Source organism: Bos grunniens, chromosome 15, assembly GCF_055505025.1.
Source record: "Bos grunniens cultivar Pamir isolate PY7600 chromosome 15, Bosgru_T2T1.0, whole genome shotgun sequence".
Lineage (NCBI taxonomy): Eukaryota > Metazoa > Chordata > Mammalia > Artiodactyla > Bovidae > Bos > Bos grunniens.
In genome coordinates this window covers 52,304,865-52,329,283 of record NC_141179.1, presented here as the reverse complement: position 1 = coordinate 52,329,283, position 24,419 = coordinate 52,304,865, and the positions used below count along the sequence as shown (strand labels likewise).

The 24,419-nt window shown below is 49.8% G+C and overlaps 1 protein-coding gene across 11 annotated transcripts in view; it reads left to right on the top strand.

Moving 5' to 3' along the window:
• CLPB (ClpB family mitochondrial disaggregase) overlaps positions 1-23,086 on the top strand; it is a 141,632-nt gene extending 118,546 nt beyond the window's left edge. For 10 of the 11 annotated variants that reach the window (XM_086340622.1, XM_086340620.1, XM_086340628.1 and 7 more), the window contains 9 exons: positions 8,227-8,304; positions 9,524-9,579; positions 15,210-15,254; positions 15,620-15,781; positions 20,949-21,105; positions 21,873-21,946; positions 22,112-22,231; positions 22,321-22,425; positions 22,786-23,086. In XM_086340622.1, the coding sequence (XP_086196748.1) occupies positions 8,227-8,304; positions 9,524-9,579; positions 15,210-15,254; positions 15,620-15,781; positions 20,949-21,105; positions 21,873-21,946; positions 22,112-22,231; positions 22,321-22,425; positions 22,786-23,034 (1,046 nt within the window). In that variant the 3' untranslated portion in view covers positions 23,035-23,086. Of the gene's footprint in view, positions 1-8,226; positions 8,305-9,523; positions 9,580-15,209; positions 15,255-15,619; positions 15,782-20,626; positions 20,798-20,948; positions 21,106-21,872; positions 21,947-22,111; positions 22,232-22,320; positions 22,426-22,785 lie in introns of those variants that run through there. The other variant, XM_086340631.1, reaches the window with a different exon arrangement.
• Positions 23,087-24,419: the final 1,333 nt, after the last annotated feature.

Below are 24,419 nucleotides of genomic sequence, written 5' to 3'. Positions count from 1 at the left end.
GAAAGCTTCTGTGAAGACACAAGTCCCCACTACTCAAGCCCAGACCTCATCAGGCTGCGCTTTTGGGTCTGAATAGACAGCCACCCTCAGCTTGGAGGTGGCAACCCCCCACTTCTTTGCCAAGGCCATGTCTGAGGTAAAAAGAGAGGAGACCTTGGGAGCTCTTGGGTCAAAGAGAGGAGGAGGAGCCCATTGGAGAGATCAGTGACTGAGCCAAGATGTGAGAAGCAGGTTCTACTAGAGTTTCATGTCCACTTGGGCCAGAACTATAGCTGCCATCATGGTATTTACCCTCCACTTCTTACACAGCCGTTTCCTCACATGTTGCCCACTCCTCTGATCTCCTGTTTCTCACCAGCTTCTCAAGCCCATAAGTTGTGAGACTTCCAGAAGTAGTTAGGGGAGGGAGGAGGACATTAAAGTGGAAAGAATTCAGTCAGCCAGGGCTCAAATGGCAGGTGGGCCACTTACCAGCTATGCAGCTCAGGCTGGTCACTCAGTTTCTTTGAGCATCAGTTTCCTCACCTTTGTACCAGGGATCCAGACTCAGGACTATAGGACTGTAAAGCATATGCTATCTCCAGTATGTACCAGACAGTTCTCAATAAAACCCAGTCCCCCTCCTCTAGATGTTTACTGTCCAGCGTTGGGCACTGTGCTTCATAGGTCAGGCCCTCAGTTGTTTCCATCAATCCAAGACTGACCCCTAGTCCCAGCCCCAGACTGGCGTCTTCCCCTGGTCCTTCTCCTTGTCTCTCCCTGCTGCCAGCCCAGAGCAGGAGTAGATGGTTCCACTTCCCACCTCCTAGGGGCTGTCAGAATGTCTGCCAAGTGCCTTGTCCTACCCATAGCTCCATCTGTCACCCACACTCTGCCTCAGATCTGGAACGCTTTCCTCCTTGTCCTGTGGTGTGTAGGGTGACTCTGCTATGCCTCCAGTGCTGCTGGAAAAGACACAGAGGGTGTGGGGGCCTGGGCTGTGGGGTTAGTACATTCCCTTCCATTTGTAAGGTGGTAACTTTTCGCCCACCTTGCTAGAAGCCCTGCAGCCAGGGATCACACTCATAACAGTCAGAGTGTGTTCAGCTTCCAGCTCCCGTGAAGCATGAGGCACTCTCTGGGTCGGAATCTATGGCAGGGCCTCAGCACTGAAGCAGGTGCAGGAGAGTGGGGCGGATCTAGAGGGCAGGCTAGGGTGCTCCCTGAGTGCTCTCAGCTAGTGTCAGATGTGTGCTGGCTGGGTGGAACCTGGCACCCCAGATGTACCATGAGGGTGGGCAGCCAAAGAAGTGCCGCAGAATGAATTGATTTGATAAATGGCCATTTATTACCCTCACGAATTGGCTGAAACCAATTTCGGTCACATCAACCCCTGGTAAGTGCTGGGATATTGATTTGTGCAAAGTAATACAGTGAATTTATCAGTGTGATCCCCAGCTGCAGGGCTTCTAGCAAGGCTGGCGCACAGTTACCATCTTACAAATGGGGGAGATGAAGCACCGACCCCACAGCCCAGGCCCCCGTGGCCTCTCTGGTCTTCTTGGGTCACTGGAGCCAAAGCAGGGCCAACATGCAGACCACAAGCCAGAGCACTGACATCAAGTGTGAGGTTCTTCTTCCAGAATCCCAAGCTGTTCTTGATCATGGGGAAGGGGAGGATGCCTGTTCTAGTGGGAGCTCAGAACCTCTGTGCCCACCATCCTCAGAAAGGCAGCCAGCTGTCTGTTCAGATCTAGACTCTGCTCCCCTCCTCCACCTGGTCACCTCCCATGTTCCTGTCTCGGTAAAGGCCCCACCATTCCCTGGTCTCCTGAGTAGAAGCGTAGATATTTCCTTGGCTCTTCCTTCCCCTTAAAGCCCTTCAGGTTCTATCATTTTACCTCTTAAATAGATCTCACACCTAGCCTCTCCCCCCATTCCTAATACCACTGAGGACCTCCAGCTCAGGACCTCAGTGTCTTCTGTCTGAACCTAGTGGTGGTCTCCTTGTTGGTCTCTCTGCCTCCTTTTCTTCCCCTATAACCACTTCTCCCTAGCTGGAGTCAGCTTTGTACAGTGTAAAAACAAAACAAAAAAAACCTGTGTAAAATTCTTGAGTTTCTAATGCCCTGGCCTGGCATTAGGGCCCACCCCTGCTGCCCTCCCCCACTTCCCCAGCTGTCCCCCCTCCCCCACTGCACACAATGGCTATTTCTGCCGCCCTGCACATGCTGCGTTGATCTCCTGCCTATATTTGTTGATGCTGCCATCTCTGGTTGAAACTCCTTTCTTCTGGCCTCTTCCCCACCCTAGCCCTGACCGTCTCCCACCCTCGGGCTGGTTTTTATATTTCAGGAGCAATAGACTGTAGACTCCTGAGGGCAGAGACCCTGACTGAATCATTTTTGTTTTCCCAGTTCCTGGAGCAGCCCTCCAGTCGAGGTGGATGCTTAGTGCAGTTTGTCACATTAATTACTTTGCTTATGGCCCTTTGTCCATCTCTGTGATGTGCTCTGAGGAAAGAAGAGAAGCTGTTAAGCCTGCTTCCTAGTTGTTCACAAGCACACTAAGAATGTGAGTGTAGCAAGATCATTGTTTACAACACCCATACTAGTCAGCCTTTGACCCTTTGAAGTGACATCCCTTTCCCCAGACCTGCTCCAAGAAGCCTCTTCTGGGCAGCCTGCACCCGTGGAGGCTTCGCAGTGGCTCCCTCTGACCAGAGGCCTATGCCTGAAGCCCATTGCATCTGGTCCCCATTGACTCTGAAGCCTGTGAACTCCCCAGGGAAGCTCTACCACCTTGACCTCTCTTCTAAGCCTGGCTCTGACCCGAATTCAGAACTTTAATATCACCCATATACGCACAGTAGGTGCACCATCCTATCTCATACTCCACCTCCCTCTTTGACTAATCCAGAAATGTAATCTTCCTGAGTGCTGCAGCTAGCTTTCTGGACCCTCCCTTGGAGTCCTGTTTGTAATCTGAGAAATACATCTAGATCGTCCCTGAGTTGTAGAGAGGTAGTGATTAATTTAGAAAACTTCTTAAGTTCCACCTCCCCACTTCAGGAGTCCCTCCTGTGCCCCTGCTCTTATTGTCTGGACTGCTCTGCCCTTCTGCTCGCCTGCCAGGACCTGACCCTTGCCTTATCCAGGAAGCTTTCCTTAACTCTCCACCTGGTGCAGGGCCTTTCTATGCACTTCCTGTGGACACTTTTTTTTTGTTGCGCTTACCACGTAGCATCAGTTTGTATGTCTTTCTCCCTGCAAAAGTCAGAAACTACCTCTCTTTCAGGTCTGTTTAGAGTTGGCACACAGGTATGTAAAAGGTTGTTGAACTCAAGTAAACTCAGATGAACAAAGTCTAAACACGTCTTGAGGTTCTGCCTCCCCTGAGCACAGATTCTGATCTCAACCTCTTTCTGGAAGGGTGTCAGTCTTCCCTCCAGTGGTCCCTAACCCATAGGGTCCTTAACCTTAACCTAACCATAGCCTGCGAGGCTTTCACACACAGTGGGTGGGCTCAACAAAAGCTATTTGCAATTTTAGTACGTTAACTCCTCGGTAGCAGTAGTTTGCCTTCAGAAAGAATACTCCTGACAGACTAGAAAGAGCTTTTCTCTCATCATCCACCAAACCCAGGGCACCAGAAGCAGGCATTTGTTGAGCTATGCCCCTTGAACCTGTAAGCTTAGGCAGAAGATACTAATAGACATTTAGGTGACTGAACTGTGGAATTCCTGTGAAGGATAGGTTCCCCTAGGAGGTGGCACAAGCATGGGGCAAACTGTTTCAGGTTAGGTTAAAAAAAAATCTGCTGCATCAATAGAACTTATCAGGAGAGATGAGTCAGCCTACCCAGACTCCCCCAAACCTTGAGCTAGATGGAGGCAAAGGCCTGGCATGGGAGGAGGAGGCAGTTCTTTTGTCTCACTTGGGTTTTGCACACCAGAGCTTTCCTCCTGGAATGTCCCATCATATCCAGGCTGCCTAGCCATCTCCCCCTTGTGCTTTGGCCCCCAAGTCACAGTCAGAAACAGATAGCGTTTCCCACACTTTTCACAGTACTCCATACCACTTGGCGCTCACAGTTTTCATAGCAGCGTTCACCCAAGAGGTGCAGACCTGTTCTCGGTTTCTTTGTAGGTGCCCCAGCACTCGACACAGAACTTTTTTGCTGAACAAATGGATAAGACTCCCTGGAGGGAAGTTAAGAAGAGAATGGAAGCCTTCTTTACCCAAGGGTAGTAGTAACCACTTGGAGCTGTAAGAGACTCTTGGATCCAGGCATCACTCTTCTCTGTAAAATGGGAGCTGAAATATCTGTTCTTTGCCCCTTGTGATTCCAGGAAGACCAACAATTAATTCATTTAGTCAGCACACATTATACCAGTGTTTTGCAAAAGTCCCTCAGGAAATAGGCCTAGGACATGCACCCATGAAATACACAATCAAATCGGGACTTACCCTCCCCCTGATATGAGGGTGCACAGATGAAACCTTCCCATTGTCCCTCTCTGAACCTCAGCCTCGTCCTCTGTAACATGGAGAGATACTCCTTACTTCTCTGAAGTATTGTAAGGATGAAAGGGCTATCTGTAAAATAGCACGGCTAATGGCTTGTGCCCCCACTGCTGCTATGACTACTGTTATTTTTATTCTTATTCTTTTTTTTTTTTTGCAACTTACAAATCACTTTCATAACCATTAACTCATTTTAATCTTCATGAGGGGCCGACTGAGCACGTATGGCTAGTCCCATTTTAGAGATGAAGAAACCAGGCTTCTAAAGGAGTAAGTGTTGAGCTCAAAGTCAGCTAATAAGTGACAGAGCCGGGACCCCAAACTAGATCCTGTGGCTCCTGCCCTCCCTACTGCACCGCCCCATCGATGAACACAGGGGTTATTGGGGCAGGTGTGATATGGAGTCAGCTGGAAGAGTTGTTGCAGGAGAGATGTAGGATGAGTGGTAGTGGTCCACATGGCCAGAAGACCCAGCGAGGGGACCCTGTCACTGGTCCAGCATATGGAGAGGCTGCCAAGCCTGTTGGAGCCCCAGAGATGGGACAGGCCAGATGGGCTGAGCTTCCTGCTCAGGGGACCTTGAGACCAGAGAGCACTGGTCAAGAGATGGTCAGGGGCAGGGGCTCCTGAGACCATGTATGGAGTGACTGAGGCAGCCAGATTGAAAGACTACAGAGGAGCAACTTTCCAGGTGAGGTGAGGGAATGCGGGGTGCTGTGTGGGAAACAGCCAGGTCCTCCCTCTAAACTCCTGAACCACCAGTTCAGGTTCAAGAGCTTGCCAGCACAAGGGGTAAAGCCCAGGTCCATTTATCTACCTGTGTAACCTTGAGCAGGTCACCTCACTTCTTTATATGTATGATCTCATCTGTAAAATGGGAATCAAGTTACGTGCCCTGCCTGCCTCATGGGTTTGTAACCAGCCTCAAATGAAGTTATGTCTACAGAAGTTCTTTATAGGCTCTGAAGTGCTAGCAGAGGAAGTTGCTGCATTTGCTTGTCCACAGTGAGAGCACGAATATCTGTGACCACATCCCAAGTGGACCCAGCCAGGTCTCTGTCCCAGCCTCTGCCCCAGCCTGACAGGACCCTAAGGTTCCCAGTCTTAGCCCTCAGCTGCCCTACCAACCACACACCCGGGGGCCCGCCTTCTTCAGTCTTTTCTAGCTACTTCCATTTTTCATTCTGTCGGACACCATCTGCTTGGCCGTTTTTCTCTTCAGATATTATTAGAAATATCCAGAGTTGTAATTGTTTAATGGTTGGCATTTTGCCTGTTTCACGGGGGTGCCCAGATTGAGCCCACCCCAGACTCATGCCCTGAGTCCAGCAGAATTGACCAGGGACAGCTGTGCAGTGGAGTCTGCTTGGCATTATAAAGAGCTCTCTCCCAGGTGCGTTATTAGAAAAGAAGGGGGGAAAGATGGCCCCAGGCGTAATCCAATTCCATGTTCTCCATGGTGTTTTTGAACTGTTTAGCCCAGAGGCATGTAGCTCTTGGTGGGCTGGGAAGCTTCATGAAAGAGAAGTCAAGATCAGAACCCAAGGTTCACAACACCTGGGGAACTCTTCTCCCCGGGCTCCCCATTTGAGTGATGCCTGGGTACTTTGGCCTCCCCAGATACCCCCATGAAGCCTGAATCTAGTTTATGTTCAGCTTCTTTCAAACCTAGATTCTCAACTTATTCAACTTTTGGAGAAGTGTGACTCCTTTCAGATAAGCCCCCATTCTCACCTTTACCTCAGCACACATCCTACACATATATTCACAGAAGTCTAGCCTTTGTCCTTTTATAGGTCTCTACCTTCCCAAACACCCTCACCCACAGGGTGTTGCTTCTGTCAGAACACTGGGGCCTCCCCTTTCGCCAGGCTAGGGCTTCTTTGTCTTCATGCCTAGCCTCTGGATACCTGCGAGGCCTGTGGGTTCCCCTCATGGCCATTCTTCCAGAGGACCAAGCCAGTCAGTTCAGAGATGATCTCAGCCTAACCCAAGGGAGAGGTTAGACTGAGTGGTTTCTCAGACTCCTCTCAGAAATCTCAGGGAGAGAATCCAGGCAGGCAGAGTGGCTTGTCCGGTGTCCACGGACAGTTTCTGTTTCTTCTGAGGCCAGAACTAGAAAGTATCTTAGGAAGAAGCATTAGAGATTGAGGTGAGAAAGCCCACAGTGTGGACATGTACTCCTGAGACAGGCATTCGAGACCTCTGTGGTCTGATCCCACCCACAGCTACTCCTGTTCATTCCTGTCCCCCCCACAACCTCTGTCATACTGCCACCTCTTCCCCTTCAGATCCTGCCTAGTCTGATCTGTCATCATTTCCACTTCTTCTGAAGGCCTTCCCTGACCTCCCCAGCCACTTCCATGAAACCCAGAGACACAGATTATACCACACAGTGTGTAGTATGGATGATCTTTGCACCTCAGAACTGAAGACGCTTCCCTAAGACTGTCAACTCCTCCTCCATTGACTTGGTTTCCAGGCCTTGTCCTCCAACATATATTCCTTTGCTCATCTCCCCTCAGCTCTCTGAGGAGCAGACCATAGATGTTGTTCCATCTGCAGACCAACTTTGACATTGCACAGTGCTCTCACCCCTTCCTGCTTCTGAGTGCGTGTTTCCATTTATGCAACCCAAATTAATCCACTTTTTATAACCATATGTGACCAAAATAGAAGACAGGTTTAGCAATGCAACTCTACCATCTCCACCAGTCAGCTGGTAACCTACTAGTTGTTGTGACTTGGGCAGATATCTTTATCTCTTGTTTCAGTTTCCTGTTCAATCTGATGGAATTGAAAATAATATTTTCTACTCAGGGTTATCTGAATGGGTCTTGAGTAATAAAATGTTGGCGATTTTTCCATTGGGCCTAGGAGATAACATTTATTTAATCATTTATTAAATAAATGATTCTTCAGATGGTTCTGCCTCATTCTGCTCCTTACTCTTATACTTGGGTAATGCTTCTGAGCCTGGTTCTCCCACTCTGTGTGGCATGCAGAGCCCTTGATTATATATTTCCTCCTGGAGAGGAGAGGTCAGCGCTTACTGTAACAGAGCTGAGCCCCAAGAAACTTGGTACATGTCTGTTCCCCTCCCGCACCTCTGTCCATTGGAGGCCATGGTTGTGGAGGTGCTAGCAAGTGGCTCACCCTTCCTTGCCCTGAGCTCCACAGTACCCTTGACTGGCTTCCAGAAAGTGCATTTGGCTATATTTCCTAACAGCAGACCTTACTTCCCCCAAATGGGAAAGAGTTCAGAGCTCACACCCCAGTCCCCAAGGCCCTGCCATGGGCTTCTGCCTCTCCCATTTGCATAGGGGGAGGCTCAGCTGCCAACCAGTTGTGAGTAGATGGGTTACCAGCCGGGATCTAAAGTTCCTCTCCAATTCTCCTTCACCAGTCAGTCCCCCACCCCCTTCACCTCCATTCACCATCCACCAGCCTTTCAGTTTCCCTGGCAACGCTGAGTGCTCATCCTGGAAAACTTTATCCGAAATCTGCTCTGGGCAGCTTTCCAAATCCATGCTAACCTGATTAGGTGTCTCTAGGGGCCTTGCCAACTAATCAGATTAGGCAGCACTAATGGTAGTGAGGACTTTGAGTGGGCGCAGAGCAGTAAAACATATTGTATACTTAGTGATAATTATCCTGCCTTTTGTGTCATTGATTTATCTGCCTCCCTCTCTGTCCTCCCGTCTTGTGTGTTTGGCCATAGCGATCCGGAGGAAGGAGAATGGCTGGTACGACGAAGAACACCCCCTGGTCTTCCTCTTCTTGGGATCATCTGGAATAGGTAACAGGGAGTAGATCAGCCTGTGGGGAAGAGAGCTGGGGGAGCCCCAGCTGCTATGGGCCAGAGTCACACGACCCTCCTCTAGTTCAACTCCAGTTCCCAAAACAACTGCCTTCGAATTACAGAGCCAGCAGAGGATCATCTGTCACATTGAAACAGCTGGAATTATGCCTCTCTCTCTGGAAGCTGTGGTGCAGGGCCTGATTCACCAGGAGGGCTAGGCCATTGGGGGCCTGTTAGTCCTGGTCCAGCCACTCTGCAACCCCAGACGCTGCCCTGTAGGAGTAGTTGAACTACCTCCACTGCCCAGGGCACCAGCCTTATCTAGTGTAGCCTGGGCCAGAACCCTCTAGGAAGCTAAAGAAAGCCACTGATGGTCAGCACAGTGCTAAGTGCATAGCAGAACTGGTTGCAGTGAAGTTGGTTGGGGATTTTTATAGCCAGTTGGGCTGGATTATCTGAAGTGTTCTCACCCTCTCACTCTCCACCCTCACAGTCCCACATCGCTGCCCTCCCATTGTCTTTATGGGGAATTACATGCATTTGTAGCTTCCTCTTCCCCCTCAGCATCTTCATGGATGCTGCCTCTGATGTAGGGTCCCAAAGGGTTACCATCACTTCACACTATATCATAGACCTTGAGCCATACTAGATAGGCAGTGACTTCCAAAGACTTGACCATCATACCAAATGGCCCTTCAGAGCCATCACTTTGGTATCGTCATCCTTTCTTTATGTTACAAAATAAAGCTGTAAAGCCAGGGAGGGGTGGCTTCTATCCTCTCCCAGCCTCTGTTTGGCCTTGTGGCTCCAGGGCCTAGCTTAGATGGCAGGACCATGGATGTCCAGAGAGAGACAGTACAATGAGCCAGGGAGTCAAGGTGCTTCTAGGAAAAGCAAGGTTTGTGCTGGGATTCGAAGGACAAGATGGCTCTGGATTGTATGAGACAACCTCCCACTTTTAGATGCTACCATAGAGAAAAAGTTTCAGTCCCCATCCACAGAAAAATCAAGATACAATGCAGACTCTGATTCTGGTCCCAGATTTACCATCAGTTTTCCCTTGGTGACTTTGAGTCACCCTTTCTGTTCTGTTCCCTTCTGTAACATGTATTATTTCCAGCATCCATGCATTTCTAATATTCTAATATTTCTAATATTCTTTCATTCCAGGAGATAGTCATCTCCTAACCCAATACTTCTCTTTTCCTTCTACTAGGAAAAACAGAACTGGCCAAGCAGACAGCTAAATATATGCACAAAGATGCCAAAAAGGTAAGGGCTGGAACTAGGCGCAATTGGCAGGCCGTGGAGAGCTCGCACAAGTCCATCCCCTTGTTCAGACTCTGGCTTTCCGAGACCTGCTCAGTTTGACTTACTAAGGCTGACAAGAAATTGTTTCACACAGAGAAAAATGTCAGAGCAGTCCTTGGAGACTGCAGAAACATTTCAACTTAAAACCAGACATTTCTCTTCCTCCTAGCTTCCCAGTCTGGAGGCGTTGCAGGTTGCCCACAACCCTGGGTACCCTTGCCTAATTTCTGTGGAAAGCCTCCCTAGCTGAGGCAATAAGGAACTGCCTAGAACTCTGCCAGCAACAGAGTCCTGGCCAACTCCTGTCCTGTTGCGGCCTGGCTCCCCCTTCACCACCTCTCTGAGGGCCTGGCAGCCACAGAAAACAAGGTAGCTGAGGCTGTGTCCTCCTGAGCTGTGTCCATGGTCCCTTCTGCTGACTATGCCAGTAGCTATGAGCTGCCTCACCCAAAGCCAGGGCAGACCCACTCGACAGGCAGGCAGGCAGGCAAGAAGCAGCACACGGCATGCTAATATGTTCCAACTGAAACGGCTTTTTTAGGCCAATTCATCAGGTTGGCAGCGATTGAAACAATTAGCACTCTGGAAAGGGCCATAAACTAGTGAGACTATTAGAGAAGATGTAGTTACGGGCAGGAACCACCTGATTAGGGATGAAGAATTCTGAGTGGTTTAATTTTAATACTGTCAGAAAGGTTAATATTTAATTACAAATTATAATCTCCTTATCCAAGCTGTCTTAATATGTCTTCATAAACAGTGGAAGTAGAAGGAAAGTATCTGCTGACTTGCTGGTGTAGAAAGGAGAAAGGGCTTGATAAAAGATGGACGATGCAAGTCTTTTTTCAGTTGGAGCATCTAAACGAGAGGCAGATTTCAACTTGTGAAGGGTGTCCTGAAAGCTGACGATGGCATCCTTCAGTGCATGCTTCACCCAGGAGATGGAAGTGCCTACCACCCTCTCCCCTTGGAGATAGTGGGCTGGGTGATCCAGACTCTGGAGTCAGCCATTCCTTGGCGCAGGTTCTGCTGGCCCTAGGCATGTTGCTTTACCCCTCCAAGTTTCAGCTATTGCCTCAAATAAAGCTAATCATTCCTGTGTCTAAGATTACTGTGAGCATCAAGTGAAATACTGTGAATCACAGCGAGCTCAGGCTCTAACACCCATCAAGTACCTGATCCCTTGTCTCATATTTATCCATCACTCCATCCTTTCACAGCACTCCCATCTACTGTCTTATTTGATTTTACAAGGAAAATAGCTTAAATGCCAAATTAGAACCACTTTTCAGATGAGAATACTGAGACCCTGCAACGTTAAGGGCACCTGTTAGGCGAAGAAGTAAAATGAGAATCCAGTCTGTCAGCTATTCTCTCAAAACTGTTCTCTGCTGCAAGAGAAGACTAGATTATAAACCTGTCCTTCTTGTCCTTGTGTCACATAGGGAGACGAGGGGCGTGAGAATATAATCATCCATATATTTTTAAATCAGAGTTGGTACTTTTATAAAACTCCTACTTTGACCAGCCCTGTGGATCAACTCATTACAACATCTGTGTTTAGCATGGACATTATCTGGCCATGTAACAGGCATGTTTGAGACATGCCTTTATAATCTGAGGGTTCTGAACTGTAAGCTTGTCTAACCAGGATACCTGATGTTGCCAGGATCCAAGGACTGATGTGTGGGGAGTGTCATCTACAGGCCCCAGTGTAAAGGAGGGCTCACTCAGTGAACAAGCACTGGCCTGGGAGTCGGTGACTTGAATTCAAGCTCTGGCTTTCTTGTACCTTAGTTTCCTCATTTGAAAAGAGTCACTGATACCTCCAGACTTGGCTACCTCAGAAAGACTTGTGTGCACTTTTTTCTTGTTTCGGCAACACCACACAGCATATGGGATATTTGTTCTCTAACCAGGAATTGATCCCATGCCCCCCTGCAGTGGATATATGAAGTCTTAACCACTGGACTGCCAGAGAAATCCCTGTTTGCACATTTTTATAATTTCTTTATCAGACCTCCTATGAGTTTTTTTTTTTTTTTCTCTTATTAAACTCCACTGTTTTTCCCAAATTGAGCAGCTTCGTTAACTTCCATTATTAGAGTTAATAATCCTTGAGAAAAAAACCTTAACGGAGAAAAAAACCTTAACGGCATCCTGTGATTTCATCCTGAGATAGGGTGGTGGAGCTCTAAAGACCACAGTTATAGTATGATGAAGGGATCAAGAGCAGGGATCTGAGTTCAGCTCTAAACTACTCTGTGGAGTTGGCTGAGATCTCTGTTTACATCAGTTTCCTCATCTGTAAAATGGGTGCAATAATGGTACCTATCTCAGTGAATTATCATGAAGGTTAAGTGAGATAATGATGTAAAATGCTGTACACTATTCTTGGCACATTAGTAAGCAATCAGTACTTGTTGGATACTATTATTATTACTGGCTTCCTTGGTAGCTCAGACGGTAAAGCATCTGACTGCAATGCTGGCGACCCAGGTTCGATCCCTGGGTCTGAAAGATCCCCTGGAGAAGGAAATGGCAACCCACTCCAGTATTCTTGCCTGGAAAATCCCATGGACTTAGGAGCCTGGTAGGCTACAGTCCATGGGGTTGCAAAGAGTTCGACAGGACTGAGCAACTTCACTTTCACTTTCACTGTTGTTATTATTATTGTTGCCTCACTTCTAGATAACCCTAAGCTAAGATCATGTGAAACCAAAATTATTCCCGCTAAGAAAATCAAGCCCTGAGATTTGTTCAGAGTTATTTAGCAAATCAGTAGAAGAACTTAGTAACTTGACATAAGAGTAAGTAAGCACTGAAGTCTATACTCCCTCTTATCGTAGGACATTGACTGACACTGGTTCTGGGCACAAAACTCAGAACCCTTAAGATGAAGATGCCAAAAGCCCAGCTGATTGAGGGAGTGGGACATATGAAACAACAGAGTATAGAGGCTAAGAGCACAGACTTGGAGCCAGATTGTCGGTTTGAGACCCTGGGCAAATTACTTTAATCCGTGACAGTCTTCTCATCTATAAGGTGGGGATGGTAATAGTACTTATCTCTTAGACTTACTCATGTTCTAAGCCCTTTAGAACGTGGGTTCTAGCTTGCTTAGAACATTGCCAAACACATAGTAAGCACTCAGTGAGTCTCAGCTGTTATCAGATGCCCATCTCATGGCTTCCAGCCCATTGCTTCCAGCACTCCCAGCTTCCCCATGTCTCTCTTCCTACCCTCCCTGAAGCCTATGTCTCTCTTGGCCAAGCTGCCTGGGGCCCTGTGAAGATGCTTACTGGCTAATGCTTCATCCTTGATAGCAGTGATCACACCACATGGCCTTAAGAATTTCTCCGGGGTCTTTCCCACCTCTTGGGTTAGGGCCTGTCCTCAGGCCTCTGGTGAAACAGGGAGAGGACGTAGGGTGAAGAAACAGCACCTCTAAAAGGGAAGGCAGCCTGGTCAAGGCCACAGACAGTGGAGAACTGGGGTTGGAAGCCGAGTCCAGGGCTCTTTCTGCCGCCCTATACCTCAGATACAGAGTGACAGGACAGAGAAAACTAGAATACTTCACAGACTGAATTTCTGACCAGCAGCTGAACTGCAGTATGGCCTGCATTTCAGATATAGCCATTAATACCTCCCTCTCAGGTCTTGGCACCCGCTGTTCCTCAGCTTTTAAGAGAAGTGTAGTCAGTGGGTGCCAGTAGGAGAGGAACCTGAGGAGTCTCTGGGGAACCCTTATCTGGGTGGAGAGACAGGGTACCTCTGAATCCCCTTATAACACCCTAAGTCCCTGAGTTCTTCATAAAAAGGAGAAGGCATTCTGCTTGTGTTAACTCGCAAATCCCACTCTAGACAGTATTCTATCCCTGGGCCTAATTATGGTAGGGCCTCACCCAGGAGGCCACCTCCCTTGGAAAGCACCCCTAGGCCCAACCGTGGAGAGAGAAGGGCTGCAAGCAGTGTTGTGGAGAGCACTTGAATGACGTGAAAACATGTAAATAAATCAGATTTATTAGTTTAAAAGAAAAGTAAACTAGGGTGTAGAGAAAAGGGAACCCTCCTTCATTGTTGGTGGGAATGTAAATTGGTGCAGCCGCTCTAGAAAACAGTATGGTGATTCTTTTTTTAAAAAAAAGCTAGAGTTATATAATCCAGCAGTCCTACTCTTGGGCATATATCTGAAGATGATGAAAATTCTAATTCAAAAAGATACATGTACCCCAGTGTTCATAGCAGCAGTATTTACAATAGCCAGGACATGGTAGCAACCTAAATGTCCATCAATGGAGGAATGGATGGGGAGGGAGGTTGGAATATTATTAAGCCATCAAAAAGAATGAAATACTGCCATTTGCAGCAACATGGATAGACCTAGAAATTATCAAACTATATAAAGTAAGTCAGAGAAAGACAAAAATCATGTGATATCATTTATCTGTGCAGCCTAAAAAGTGATACAAATGACCTTATTTACACAATAGAAATAGACTCAGGGCAGAAAACAAACTTGTAGTTACCAAAGGGGAAATGGGGAGCAGATAAATTAACAGTTAATTAACAGATATACACTGCTGCTGTTGCTGCTAAGTCGCTTCAGTCGTGTCCAACTCTGTGCGACCCCATAGATGGCAGCCCATCAGGCTTCCCCGTCCCTGGGATTCTCCAGGCAAGAACACTGGAGTGGGTTGCCATTTCCTTCTCAAATGCATGAAAGTGAAAAGTCAAAGTGAAGCCACTCAGTCGTGTCCGACTCTTCGTGACCCCATGGACAGTAACCCACCAGGCTCCTCCGTCCATGGGATTTTCCAGGCAAGAGTACTGGAGTGGGGTGCCATTGCCTTCTCCACAGATACACACTACTATGTATAAAAAAGATAAACAATAAGGACCTACTGTATAGCACAGGGAACTATATTCAATGTCTTGTAATAACCTGTAATGGAAAAGAATCTGAAAAAGAATATGTATGTGTCTTTGTGTGTGGGTATAACTGAGTCACTTTGCTGTACCCTTGAAACTAACAGCTTTGCAAATCAACTATACTCTTTGAAAAATAGAAGAAAACTAAAGCAAAGGGACTTGTGCCTATGTAGACTTGCAGAGTGGAGGACACCGTGGAGCTGTCTGGGTGTTTGTCGCTCCCCTCCATCTCATCATGGTCCACGCTGGTGGTGGCTGACTTTGTCTATGTCAGCCTGTCCCACTCCGGTGCTCCTAGAGGACAGAGACATACATAGCTCTAGTGCTCAGCACACACAGGACGCCTTCAGGAAATGTGTGGTAAGTGGATGATGCGGTGATCAGGCCTAGTAGAAGCCTGAAAAAAAAAGACTTTCCAGGCCAGTTTAAGGGCAGGGACGTGACTTGGATTTATTAAGGTAGGGAGTGAGGGAATCATTTAGGGGATGAGTGGACAAAAAAGGAGACAAGGAGCCAGAAAACACTGTGTCATGAGAATGGGATAGAAGATCTTGGCTTGGTGTGGCTTGAAAGCCCAGAAGATATTTGAGATGCTCTCCTCCTCAGCCCTTCCCTCTGCCTTCCTATCTTCAAATGGACTCGTGCTTGTTTCCACACAGGGTTTCATCAGGCTAGACATGTCTGAGTTCCAGGAGCGGCATGAGGTGAGTGAGAGTCCTTGGGGAAGTCTGGTTTGGAAAGCCTGTCAACATGACTCTGCCTGGGTATTTTGATGTGACTTGTCATTCAAGCCTGAGATAATTACAGCAGCCTTGGAATTTGTCCTTTGGGGACATATGTACACAGTGGGGTCCATCTGTTTTGCATAGGATTTGCTCTGAAGAATAAACATAGAAGAGATCCAACTGCTCTCCTATCACAGCAAGATTCCTTCCACCCCAAGAGATAACCTCACCTTGTTGAAACAGGCAGTCTTAACAGTATACAAAGCCAGCTTACCGTGCATGCCCCGTATTGGAAACTGAAAGGATGGAAAGGCCTGCCTAACTTAATTCTCTCCTTCCGCCAGGTAGCCAAGTTCATCGGGTCCCCACCAGGCTACATTGGCCATGAGGAGGGTGGCCAGCTGACCAAGAAGCTGAAGCAGTGCCCCAACGCCGTGGTGCTGTTTGATGAGGTAGACAAAGCCCACCCAGATGTGCTCACCATCATGCTGCAGCTGTTTGATGAGGTGAGTCATGGGGCTGGGTTTGGCTGGGGGACACCTGTAGGTATGAGGGGGCTATGAGCAGCAGGACCTGTGGATCCGGAGTCAGTCGTTCATCAAGTTCCTGCTTCTCAGTTAGCAGATGTGGCTTCACCCCTTCTCTGGACCAGGGCCCAGACTGGGCACTCTAGGAAAAACAAGCAGGGCCCAAAAGTTGAAATGTTGTGGCTGCCCAGGTCCCTTTTAAAGAGAGAATGGGGCAGAAGTGCCAGGAGAGAGTGAGACCTGAATTTTTAGTTCCAGCTCAGCTCCATCTCTAGGAACCTCATGTGAAAAACAGGGAGGCTGGATCCAGTAAGCTCCAAGAATCTCACTCAGACGGCTCCTGCTCCTTCCTTCCATCATCTTCACCAGTTCTTTAAAATGTTAGTAATGTTACTGCTGTCTGTGACCATTGCAGTGATGATGGAATGGTGGTGCCCTGGCTTATGGAGTGTTCTTCTTCTGAACAGCTCCCGGCTCATCACAAACGAGAACAGTCTCCCTCTGAACTGACCGAGTGAGCTCTAGATGAGAACAGCTTCCTTTTATTCAGCAGTCTATGCAGTAGGCTTGTGCTAAAGATGTTACAGACTTTATTGCTAATCATCACAATAGCCAGGCAAGGTAGTAACCTTTTATAACAGATGTAGAAACAAGTTCAAGAGGTTGTAAATGACTTGCACAAGGCCACAGAGCACAAGGCCAGAGGAGCCATAAATGGTCTCAAGACACATCTGGTCCCAGAGCCCAGGTCTCCCCGCTGTACCTCTCCTTATCTTGAGCAGGGGAGGGAGGGCTTACTGTCAGGGGAGGGGCTGACATCCACCTGTTCCAGGTGAGGCCTTCCTTCTGCTCCCATGCAGAGGCTGTGTTAGCCAGCACATGGGCAGACCGAGTCCAGCCCGCCTTTCCACTCAGCCCCATCCAGCCCTGGGAAAATGGAAAGGGGTTTGCTTCTCAAAATCTCACAGGTTCGCTGATGAGATACAGGAATGGATACCCCTGGACCAAATAGCACACCAGGTACCAAGCCAGCCAGAGCCAGATCCAAGTGTCCCCACAGCTGCCCACTCACTGGCTTCCCCTCCGAGCCCAGCATCCTTGGCTGCCCCAGTTTTATTGCCCTCCTCCTAGGCTCTTATCTGCTCCCTATCCTGAGAACTCCTACTGAGGAATGAAGGCCAGTCCTTCAAGGGTCACATATTCTGTTTCCAACACCTGTGCTCTGATACTCCCCCAACTCCATTCTAGACTGTTAATAGGATTCAGGTACACAGCTTATGGACGAGACCCAAACCTGCCCTATCAGGTAGAAAAGGGATGCGATCAAGTTGGCATTTTTGTACTTTATGTGCAAGGCACTGTTTTATGAACTCCTTTAATCTTCCCGATAACCATATGAAGATAGTCATTATTACTACCTCAGTGTGGCAAATGTAGAAACTGAGATACAGTGAGATAACTGATTCATCCATGGTCACACAGCTGGGAAGAGAAAATCAAGGGTTTGAACCCAGGCACTCCAGTTCCTAGAACCCACAGCTTAAATAATAACTCCCAGGTACCTAGTCTTTCCAGGCATTCTCAGAGCCCCCAGCACCAGGGGAAACACCCCGTCAACTAACTTAATTCAGTATGTTAGGGTTGGCAGTAGACACCTTGTGTGTAGGCACAGAGAGGCGTGAGGCAGCCTGCCTCATCCAGAGGACTGCAGCCTTTCAGTAATTGCCCGACTGCGAGGGAAGGTGAGAACAGAATGGTGGAGGTAGATGGGTGAGATAGACAGGGGCAGATTAGAATCTCAGGCAAAGGAGCGTGGATTTATTTGCTGGAGAGTAAGAAGCTTTCAAAGACTTGAGGCAAGGGAAAAGCATGATTGAATTTTCCTTTTATAAAGCTCCTGTAGGCAGCAGTGAGTAAATGGACTAGAAGGAAGAAGAGGGACCAGCGAGGAGACTGTTGAAGAGTCCTAGTGAGGGCTGGGGAGACGTGCTCTACAGCAGGGCCATTGGATGGAGAGAACTCCCAAGTGAGGAGACAGGGAGGTGACAAGGGTGACCAGTGGAAGTGTCTCTGGCCTGACCCATGGGTTCTGCCCCTATCAGAGGCAGGGAACACAGAGATGTGAGCAACAGATTGAGGAAGGTGAGGAGCTAAGGTTCAGAAGTGTTGAAAATGAAATACCTGGGATACAGCCAGATGGAGATGTCCAGGAAGTTGCTTGTCTGGAGTGCAAGAGAGGTCTGTGCTGGAATAGACTCAGGAGTGCTTCAGCACAGAAAGAGTCACAAGCCACAGGAATGGACGAGCGCTCTCACCTGGTGAGAGTCTGGTAAGCAGAGACGAGGCTTGCGACCTCTCTGCAAAGACCCAGAGGGAATTGCCAGAGAGTAGGAGGCAAATTAGAAAGAGTGTGGTTTAGTGCAGGCAGGCAGAGGGGAAACAGGCAGAACAGACACAGCCCCTGCCTCAGTGCTCGGGAGTGAGGGGGAGACAGGCAGCAAAAAGCAGTTCAGCCACTGTGGTGAGTGCTGCCCTAGGATCAGTAGGACTAAGGGGCATAGAGACTCGCGCCCCCCACCCCAGATCCACCCATCCCAGATCCCCCAAGCTTAGGCCCAGAAAAGTGGGAGCCCTAGCAAAGCTGTCACCAAGCAGAGCTAATGCAGCTCACTTCCCAGTTGACCCCAGACCTACAGCACAGGGCACAAGTCCCAGGAAGCCCACTCTCTGTGCCTCCCTTCGAGGACAGAAATGGGGGGCCACTGGGGAAGCAGCCCCTGTGACCCTGCAGTGAGCATTCACACCTCACCCGCATGCGTGCACTCCAGTTGGGAGGCGGGTCAGCCACAGCTCCCTCTTTGGGACACATTTTATTGCCAAGGACTCTGAGGAGGAGGCACAAACACTGAAAGTCACCCTTGGGCCAGTCATGCACTGCACCTGCTCCCCTGGCCCGCCAGGGACCCATCCCCAGGCCCCGTTATGAGCAGAGCTTTGATCTCTCAGAACGGAATGGCCGCGGGTTATTGCTCTGGCCAGTATAGCCGTGTGTGCACTCAGTCCTCAGGGACGAGCACTGTGAACACAGCGGGGTCATCCACGCACACGCAGACCTGGTCCCCAGAACTAGAACTGCCCTCAGTGGATCTGTCGTGTTGTAACTCGTAGGCAGGGGGTGAAGTGGGGAGCTAATGGCCAAGCTCAGGGACATCTGCTTGTACCCGTCCTTCTCCTCTTCCCACTCAAGGCTGGGACGGGGGAATGACCACGACTGGATCTCAAGGTCCCCTTTGAATAGACGCCCTTGGAGCTAACACTTCCTGAGAGGCCTGTGCCACGGGCCAGCGTAAAGTGAGGCAGAAAAGCACTTGGTACCATGCCCAGTACACAGTAGGTGCTCAGTTAATGCACATGCCTTTCTTTTTTTACCTCTGAGAGCTAGGGCTAGTCTGCCTTTGCATCTGCTTTAGAAGCAAGGGCTGACCTTGAGTGAGGCCCTCGCAGCCAGGGAAAGGAACATACTTAGGAAGGAATGGTTGCCTGAGGCTGGGGTAGGGCCCCGAATCACTGGCCTGGGGCAGGGCCCCTCAGGCTGTCAGTGACCTCTCCCCGGAGCCATGCTCTCAGAATTGGCAGGAGCTATGCTTTGTCTGCAGCCCCAGTGAATTCCTAAGAAGGTCTACCTCTCCCCACACCTGACCCAGTAGCTTAGCTTCTCTCCAGTCAGGATCAAAGGATGCAAACTGAATTTAGAAGAACTCTGAGAAGTTTTTATTTAGGAAAGAAAATTTCACAAAGCCTCCTTTATCCCACATTGTTGGTATGGCCCCAGGAGCCTGGTGTACAGTGACAGGGGTGCTGGGGTGAGCCTGTTCAGTAGAGTCTCAGCTGGACTGTGTTCCAGCTCTGAGACCTTGTACAAACTAAGCTCTTGGAGCCTTAGTTTCTTTGTAGGGGTGGTGAGGATTCAAACAGTCTGCAAGCAAGTGCTGAGGGCTGCTCTATGCCAGGCACTGTTCTAAGACCCAGTGAGAACAAGACCCAGCCCCTGCCCTCACAGAGGTACCGAGTAGGGCCCTGGGGGTGGCTGTGGGTGCCCATCACAGCAGACTCCACCAGTTCCTCTCAGCAGGGCATTGATTATTGCTTTTATATGTCATTGTTGTTCTTTAGTTGCTAAGTCGTGTCCAACACTTTGGCAACCCTGTGGACTGTGGCCCACCAGGCTCCTCTGTCCATGGGATTTCCCAGGCAAGAATACTCGAGTGGGTTGCCATTTTCTTTCCAAGGAATCTTCCCAACCCAGATCAAACTCACATCTCCTGTGTTGGCAGGCGGATTCTTTACCACTGAGCCACTAGGAAAGCCCCTGTGCTTCTTTACAAATGACTGCAAAGTGCTGTTGTACCATGAGAGCCTTGAGGTTTGCTGAGTGGGCGGAGTTCCTCGCTCTTAAGCTGAACGGCCCTGGACAACTACACTTTTCTAGTTCTTCTGTCTCTTCCCTTTATTGTTGCCCCTTTTCTCTTTCCTTGGTGCATTTGCGTCTAGTAAAGATGCTTTCTTCTGTGTCACTTCTAGAAAAAAACGAAAGATTCCAAGGCAACTTCCCATGTTGATTAAAGGAAGAACATTATTTTTTATCTTAGGCCAGAGGATGGCTCTGAAGATGCAGAGATGATACCTGTTTCAGTTCATTTATCTGGTCTGCACAGTGGCCCTGTAGAATACGCTGTGACCTCCTATAGCAGCCTGGCCTTCCCTTTATCATAATGCCTAACCCACTGAATTCTAACTGCTTGTTTCCTGGCCTCACTCCTCTAGACTGGAGCTGTCAGGCTCAGTGAGTCCCCAGTGCCCCAACACAGAGCTCCACCCACAGCAGGCCTCCAGGAGAGTGTGTTGGATGGCTGCTTATACAGTCAGACTGGCTTCTGGGTGCCCTGAGAGATGCCAGGCAGCAGATGCAGTCTCAGCTGGTGGCTCTCCCAGCAGGTGAGCACTGAAACCAAGGTGTGAGAACAGTGCTCAGACACCCCAGAGGAGGGAGCGCTAACTGCCAGGGGGAGAGGGTTCTGGAGAGACCTCCTGGAAGCGGTGCCCGGCCTTACCGCTCCCTGACCACGCAGTTGCTATTCCTTCCCAGGGCCGGCTGACAGATGGAAAAGGCAAGACCATCGACTGCAAGGACGCCATCTTCATCATGACCTCAAACGTGGCCAGTGACGAGATAGCACAGCATGCACTGCAGCTGAGGCAGGAAGCTTTGGAGATGAGCCGTAACCGGATTGCCGAGAACCTTGGTATGGCATGTGGCCCACGTTTTCTTGGCAAACAGTCAAGTGACACGGCTGCCACGCTGCTCCAGGGGAAGGATGGAATCGGGGTCCCAGGGTCAGATGAAGGTCCTGGCTGGCATCTCTCCCTCACTGGCCCTGACTAGATACCAAGCACCCAACTAGATAGTGGAGGGAGGCCAACAAACAGTGCCCCTACTTCCTCAAGAAAGCCCCAGGCCTCTCGGGTAACAGGAGGGCTCCAGACAGAGGCAGGGACAGAGCCACCCCAAGGTGTGGGGCCAGGAGGAGGGCCAGGGTCTCAGGGGACTAAAGAGATGTGCACTTAACAGGGAGGGACACTTTGGTGCAGCAAGGGGCTGGCAGGTCAGAAACCTGGAGGTGGGCACGGGTAGGCCCTGGAAAGTGCTGGAAAGGGGAGTGTGTCAGGGTGGACACTGCTTCTATCAGCCTTCTGTCTAGGATTGAACTCTCCAGCCCCCTTCTTACAACTCAGGACTCAAGTCTCAGTCCTGACTCTTCTCCTCTCCCCTCCGCTCCTTCATGTAATTCCTACTGCACATGAGCACTGGAAGGGTCTGGGAAGTATGCAGTCCAGTCCTCTGATTGTGCAGGTGATGAGAAGGCCGAAGCCCAGAGGACACAAGATGTTGACCAGGATCATACAGACTGTCAGGGGCAAGAGCAGGCTCTTGTCATGGAGCCAAGGTTCAGCACAGCTCCCAAAGGTCCCAGGTGTAGGGAGCAGGCAGTTTATGTTTCTGTCTCCACAGGGGACGTCCAGATCAGTGACAAGATCACCATCTCAAAGAACTTCAAGGAAAACGTGATTCGCCCCATCCTAAAAGTAAGAGTTCCTTGTCCTTCCCGCTGGAGCCTCGAGTTGGAGGGGATCACCTTAGCCATCGTGAGGATGTGGAAGCCCTCCCATCCATATCTTCCCCAGTAGGGTCCACTAATTCCGTTACCCACTCTGGGTCACTAAGCTCACATCCCTAACCTGGCCCTGCAGGCTCACTTCCGGAGAGATGAGTTTCTGGGACGAATCAATGAGATCGTCTACTTCCTCCCCTTCTGCCACTCGGAGCTCATCCAGCTCGTCAACAAGGAGTTGAATTTCTGGGCCAAAAGAGTAAGAGCAGGGACTGCCCATGGGTGGGGGCGGAACATCTAGAAAGCCCTGGGCCACATGCAGACATGCTGCTGTCTGACCTGTCCCAGGCTAAGCAAAGGCACAACATCACTCTGCTCTGGGACCGTGAGGTGGCAGACGTGTTGGTCGAAGGCTACAATGTGCACTATGGCGCCCGCTCCATCAAGCATGAGGTGAGTCCTGAGAGGACCTCCACACCTCCCTCTCTGTTGCCCCTAGACCCATTCGCCCAGGCAGGCTGGGGTTGTCCTTACCCAGAGCAGATGCCCCTTCAGAACCAAAAACAATATAATCAAGTAAAACCCCTGTCCAAGAGGGGAAATGAGTTTGAACTCCTACCAGCGTCAGGGAACTGGGGCTAGGAACCTCAGAAACTGACTACTGACTTGTTAGTACTGTCCTGCAAGCTCGTGTTGTTAGCCCTTTGCAGATGAAAAAACTGAAGCTTTGAGTAAGTTCTTGCCCAGGCAGCAAGTAACAGAGCTGGGCCTCCAGGCTTTGGCAGTGACGACAGCTTCCCCTACCGCCTGCAGGTGGAGCGCCGAGTGGTGAACCAGCTGGCAGCTGCCTATGAGCAGGACCTGCTGCCGGGGGGCTGCACCCTGCGCATCACTGTGGAGGACTCAGACAAGCAGCTGCTCAGGAGTCCTGAACTGTCCTCATCCCAGGCCGAGAGGCGTCCCCCCAAGCTGCGGCTGGAGATCATCGATAAGGACAGCAAGACCCACAAATTGGACATCCAGGCACCACTCCACCCTGAGAAGGTGTGCCACACCCTCTAGCGTCTACATGCCCTCAACACCTAATAAAGCCCCCTTGGCTGTGGCATGGTGACCGACCTACCTTCCCCTCCTGCTTCTCACCCCTCTGCATCTAGCCTAAGGCCTGTTACCTCCTCACAGCCCCTGGAAGATGCCTTCTCAGCCCCACCCTAGCCCCTTCGTTGTGGGGCCCACATGTGCTCCTAGGTCTCTGGGAGGGGAGCTGCTCCTCTGCTTTATGGCAGGGAGAAGAGGGAGTTCCCTCATCCCTGTCCCTCAGCGTGATCCTCATGTCCCAGAGCCTCTGGAACTTTATCATGTTTTCTGGAAGCTCAGAAGTATGGCAGCTGAGAACAGATCTGGCTGGAAGAAGACAGGGACCAGGCTGTGACCTGCTACCCTCTGCTGGCTCTCATGCTACTGAGTCCCCAGAATGTCTCCACAGGGAGCAGAGAAGTCAGAGGCCCAGACACAGAGCTTCTGCATTTAAGCCATTGCTTCCTCTTTCCCATGCCCTAGAATTCCAAGGGGAAGGGACTCTCGGAACCCTTCCCCCTTCCACTGCTGTGTCGTAGCTACTATTCCTCCCTGCCCCACGTTCAGGGGTCAGACCAGACCACGTCTCTCCAGCCTTGGAACTAGGCCAGCATTGGGCATCTTTAGGAAGAAGGTTGGGTACTACCCTACCCTACACGGGGCCTGGACAGAAGCACCAAATGACCAAGCAAGCTTAACTCTGCGGGTTCTCTTGCAGGAGACCAACAACATAGACAGTGGAGAACTGTAGGGGGAGGGATCCTTGGGTCGGGCTGTACCCAGATGGCCATGGAGTCTGCCTCAGCCCCGTTTATACCGTGGTCCTAGCTAAGTGAACATGGGATAGACAGCTCCCTCATGCAGTCTGCATGCTAGTCACTAAGCAGAGGACTGCACACCATCCCCCAAGGCTTTTCCATACACCAGGCGTGTTCGGCCTCAGCTTAATTAGCAGGGCACAGCAAGGCTTGGTACGTACATCCTTGGGAACCATCTGCAGTAGCCACCATTGAGGACCATGCCATCAGCCTCCCCTGAAGGGCCACTTTGGAAACCCTCCTTTGGTGTCAGAAAGTCTCTTCCAGGAAGCAGAAAATGGGGACAGGAATCACAGTCCCCCGAGTGATGGAGGAATATCATGACACGGCGGGTGGGGGGCAGCCGGAAGCTGGAACATGGCCTCCAGCAGATGCTGCAACAGGCACCATCCAGCCCCTCAAGGAGCTGTCTGCCGCTTTGTACCTCAGTGACTGCCACTCTTTGTTTATTTATTAGTAGCAGTTTTTGTTGTTGTTGTTTTACTTCTTGTTCTGAAATAATTTTAGACTTACAGGAAATTACCACACAATAGTAGAATTCCATGCACCCTT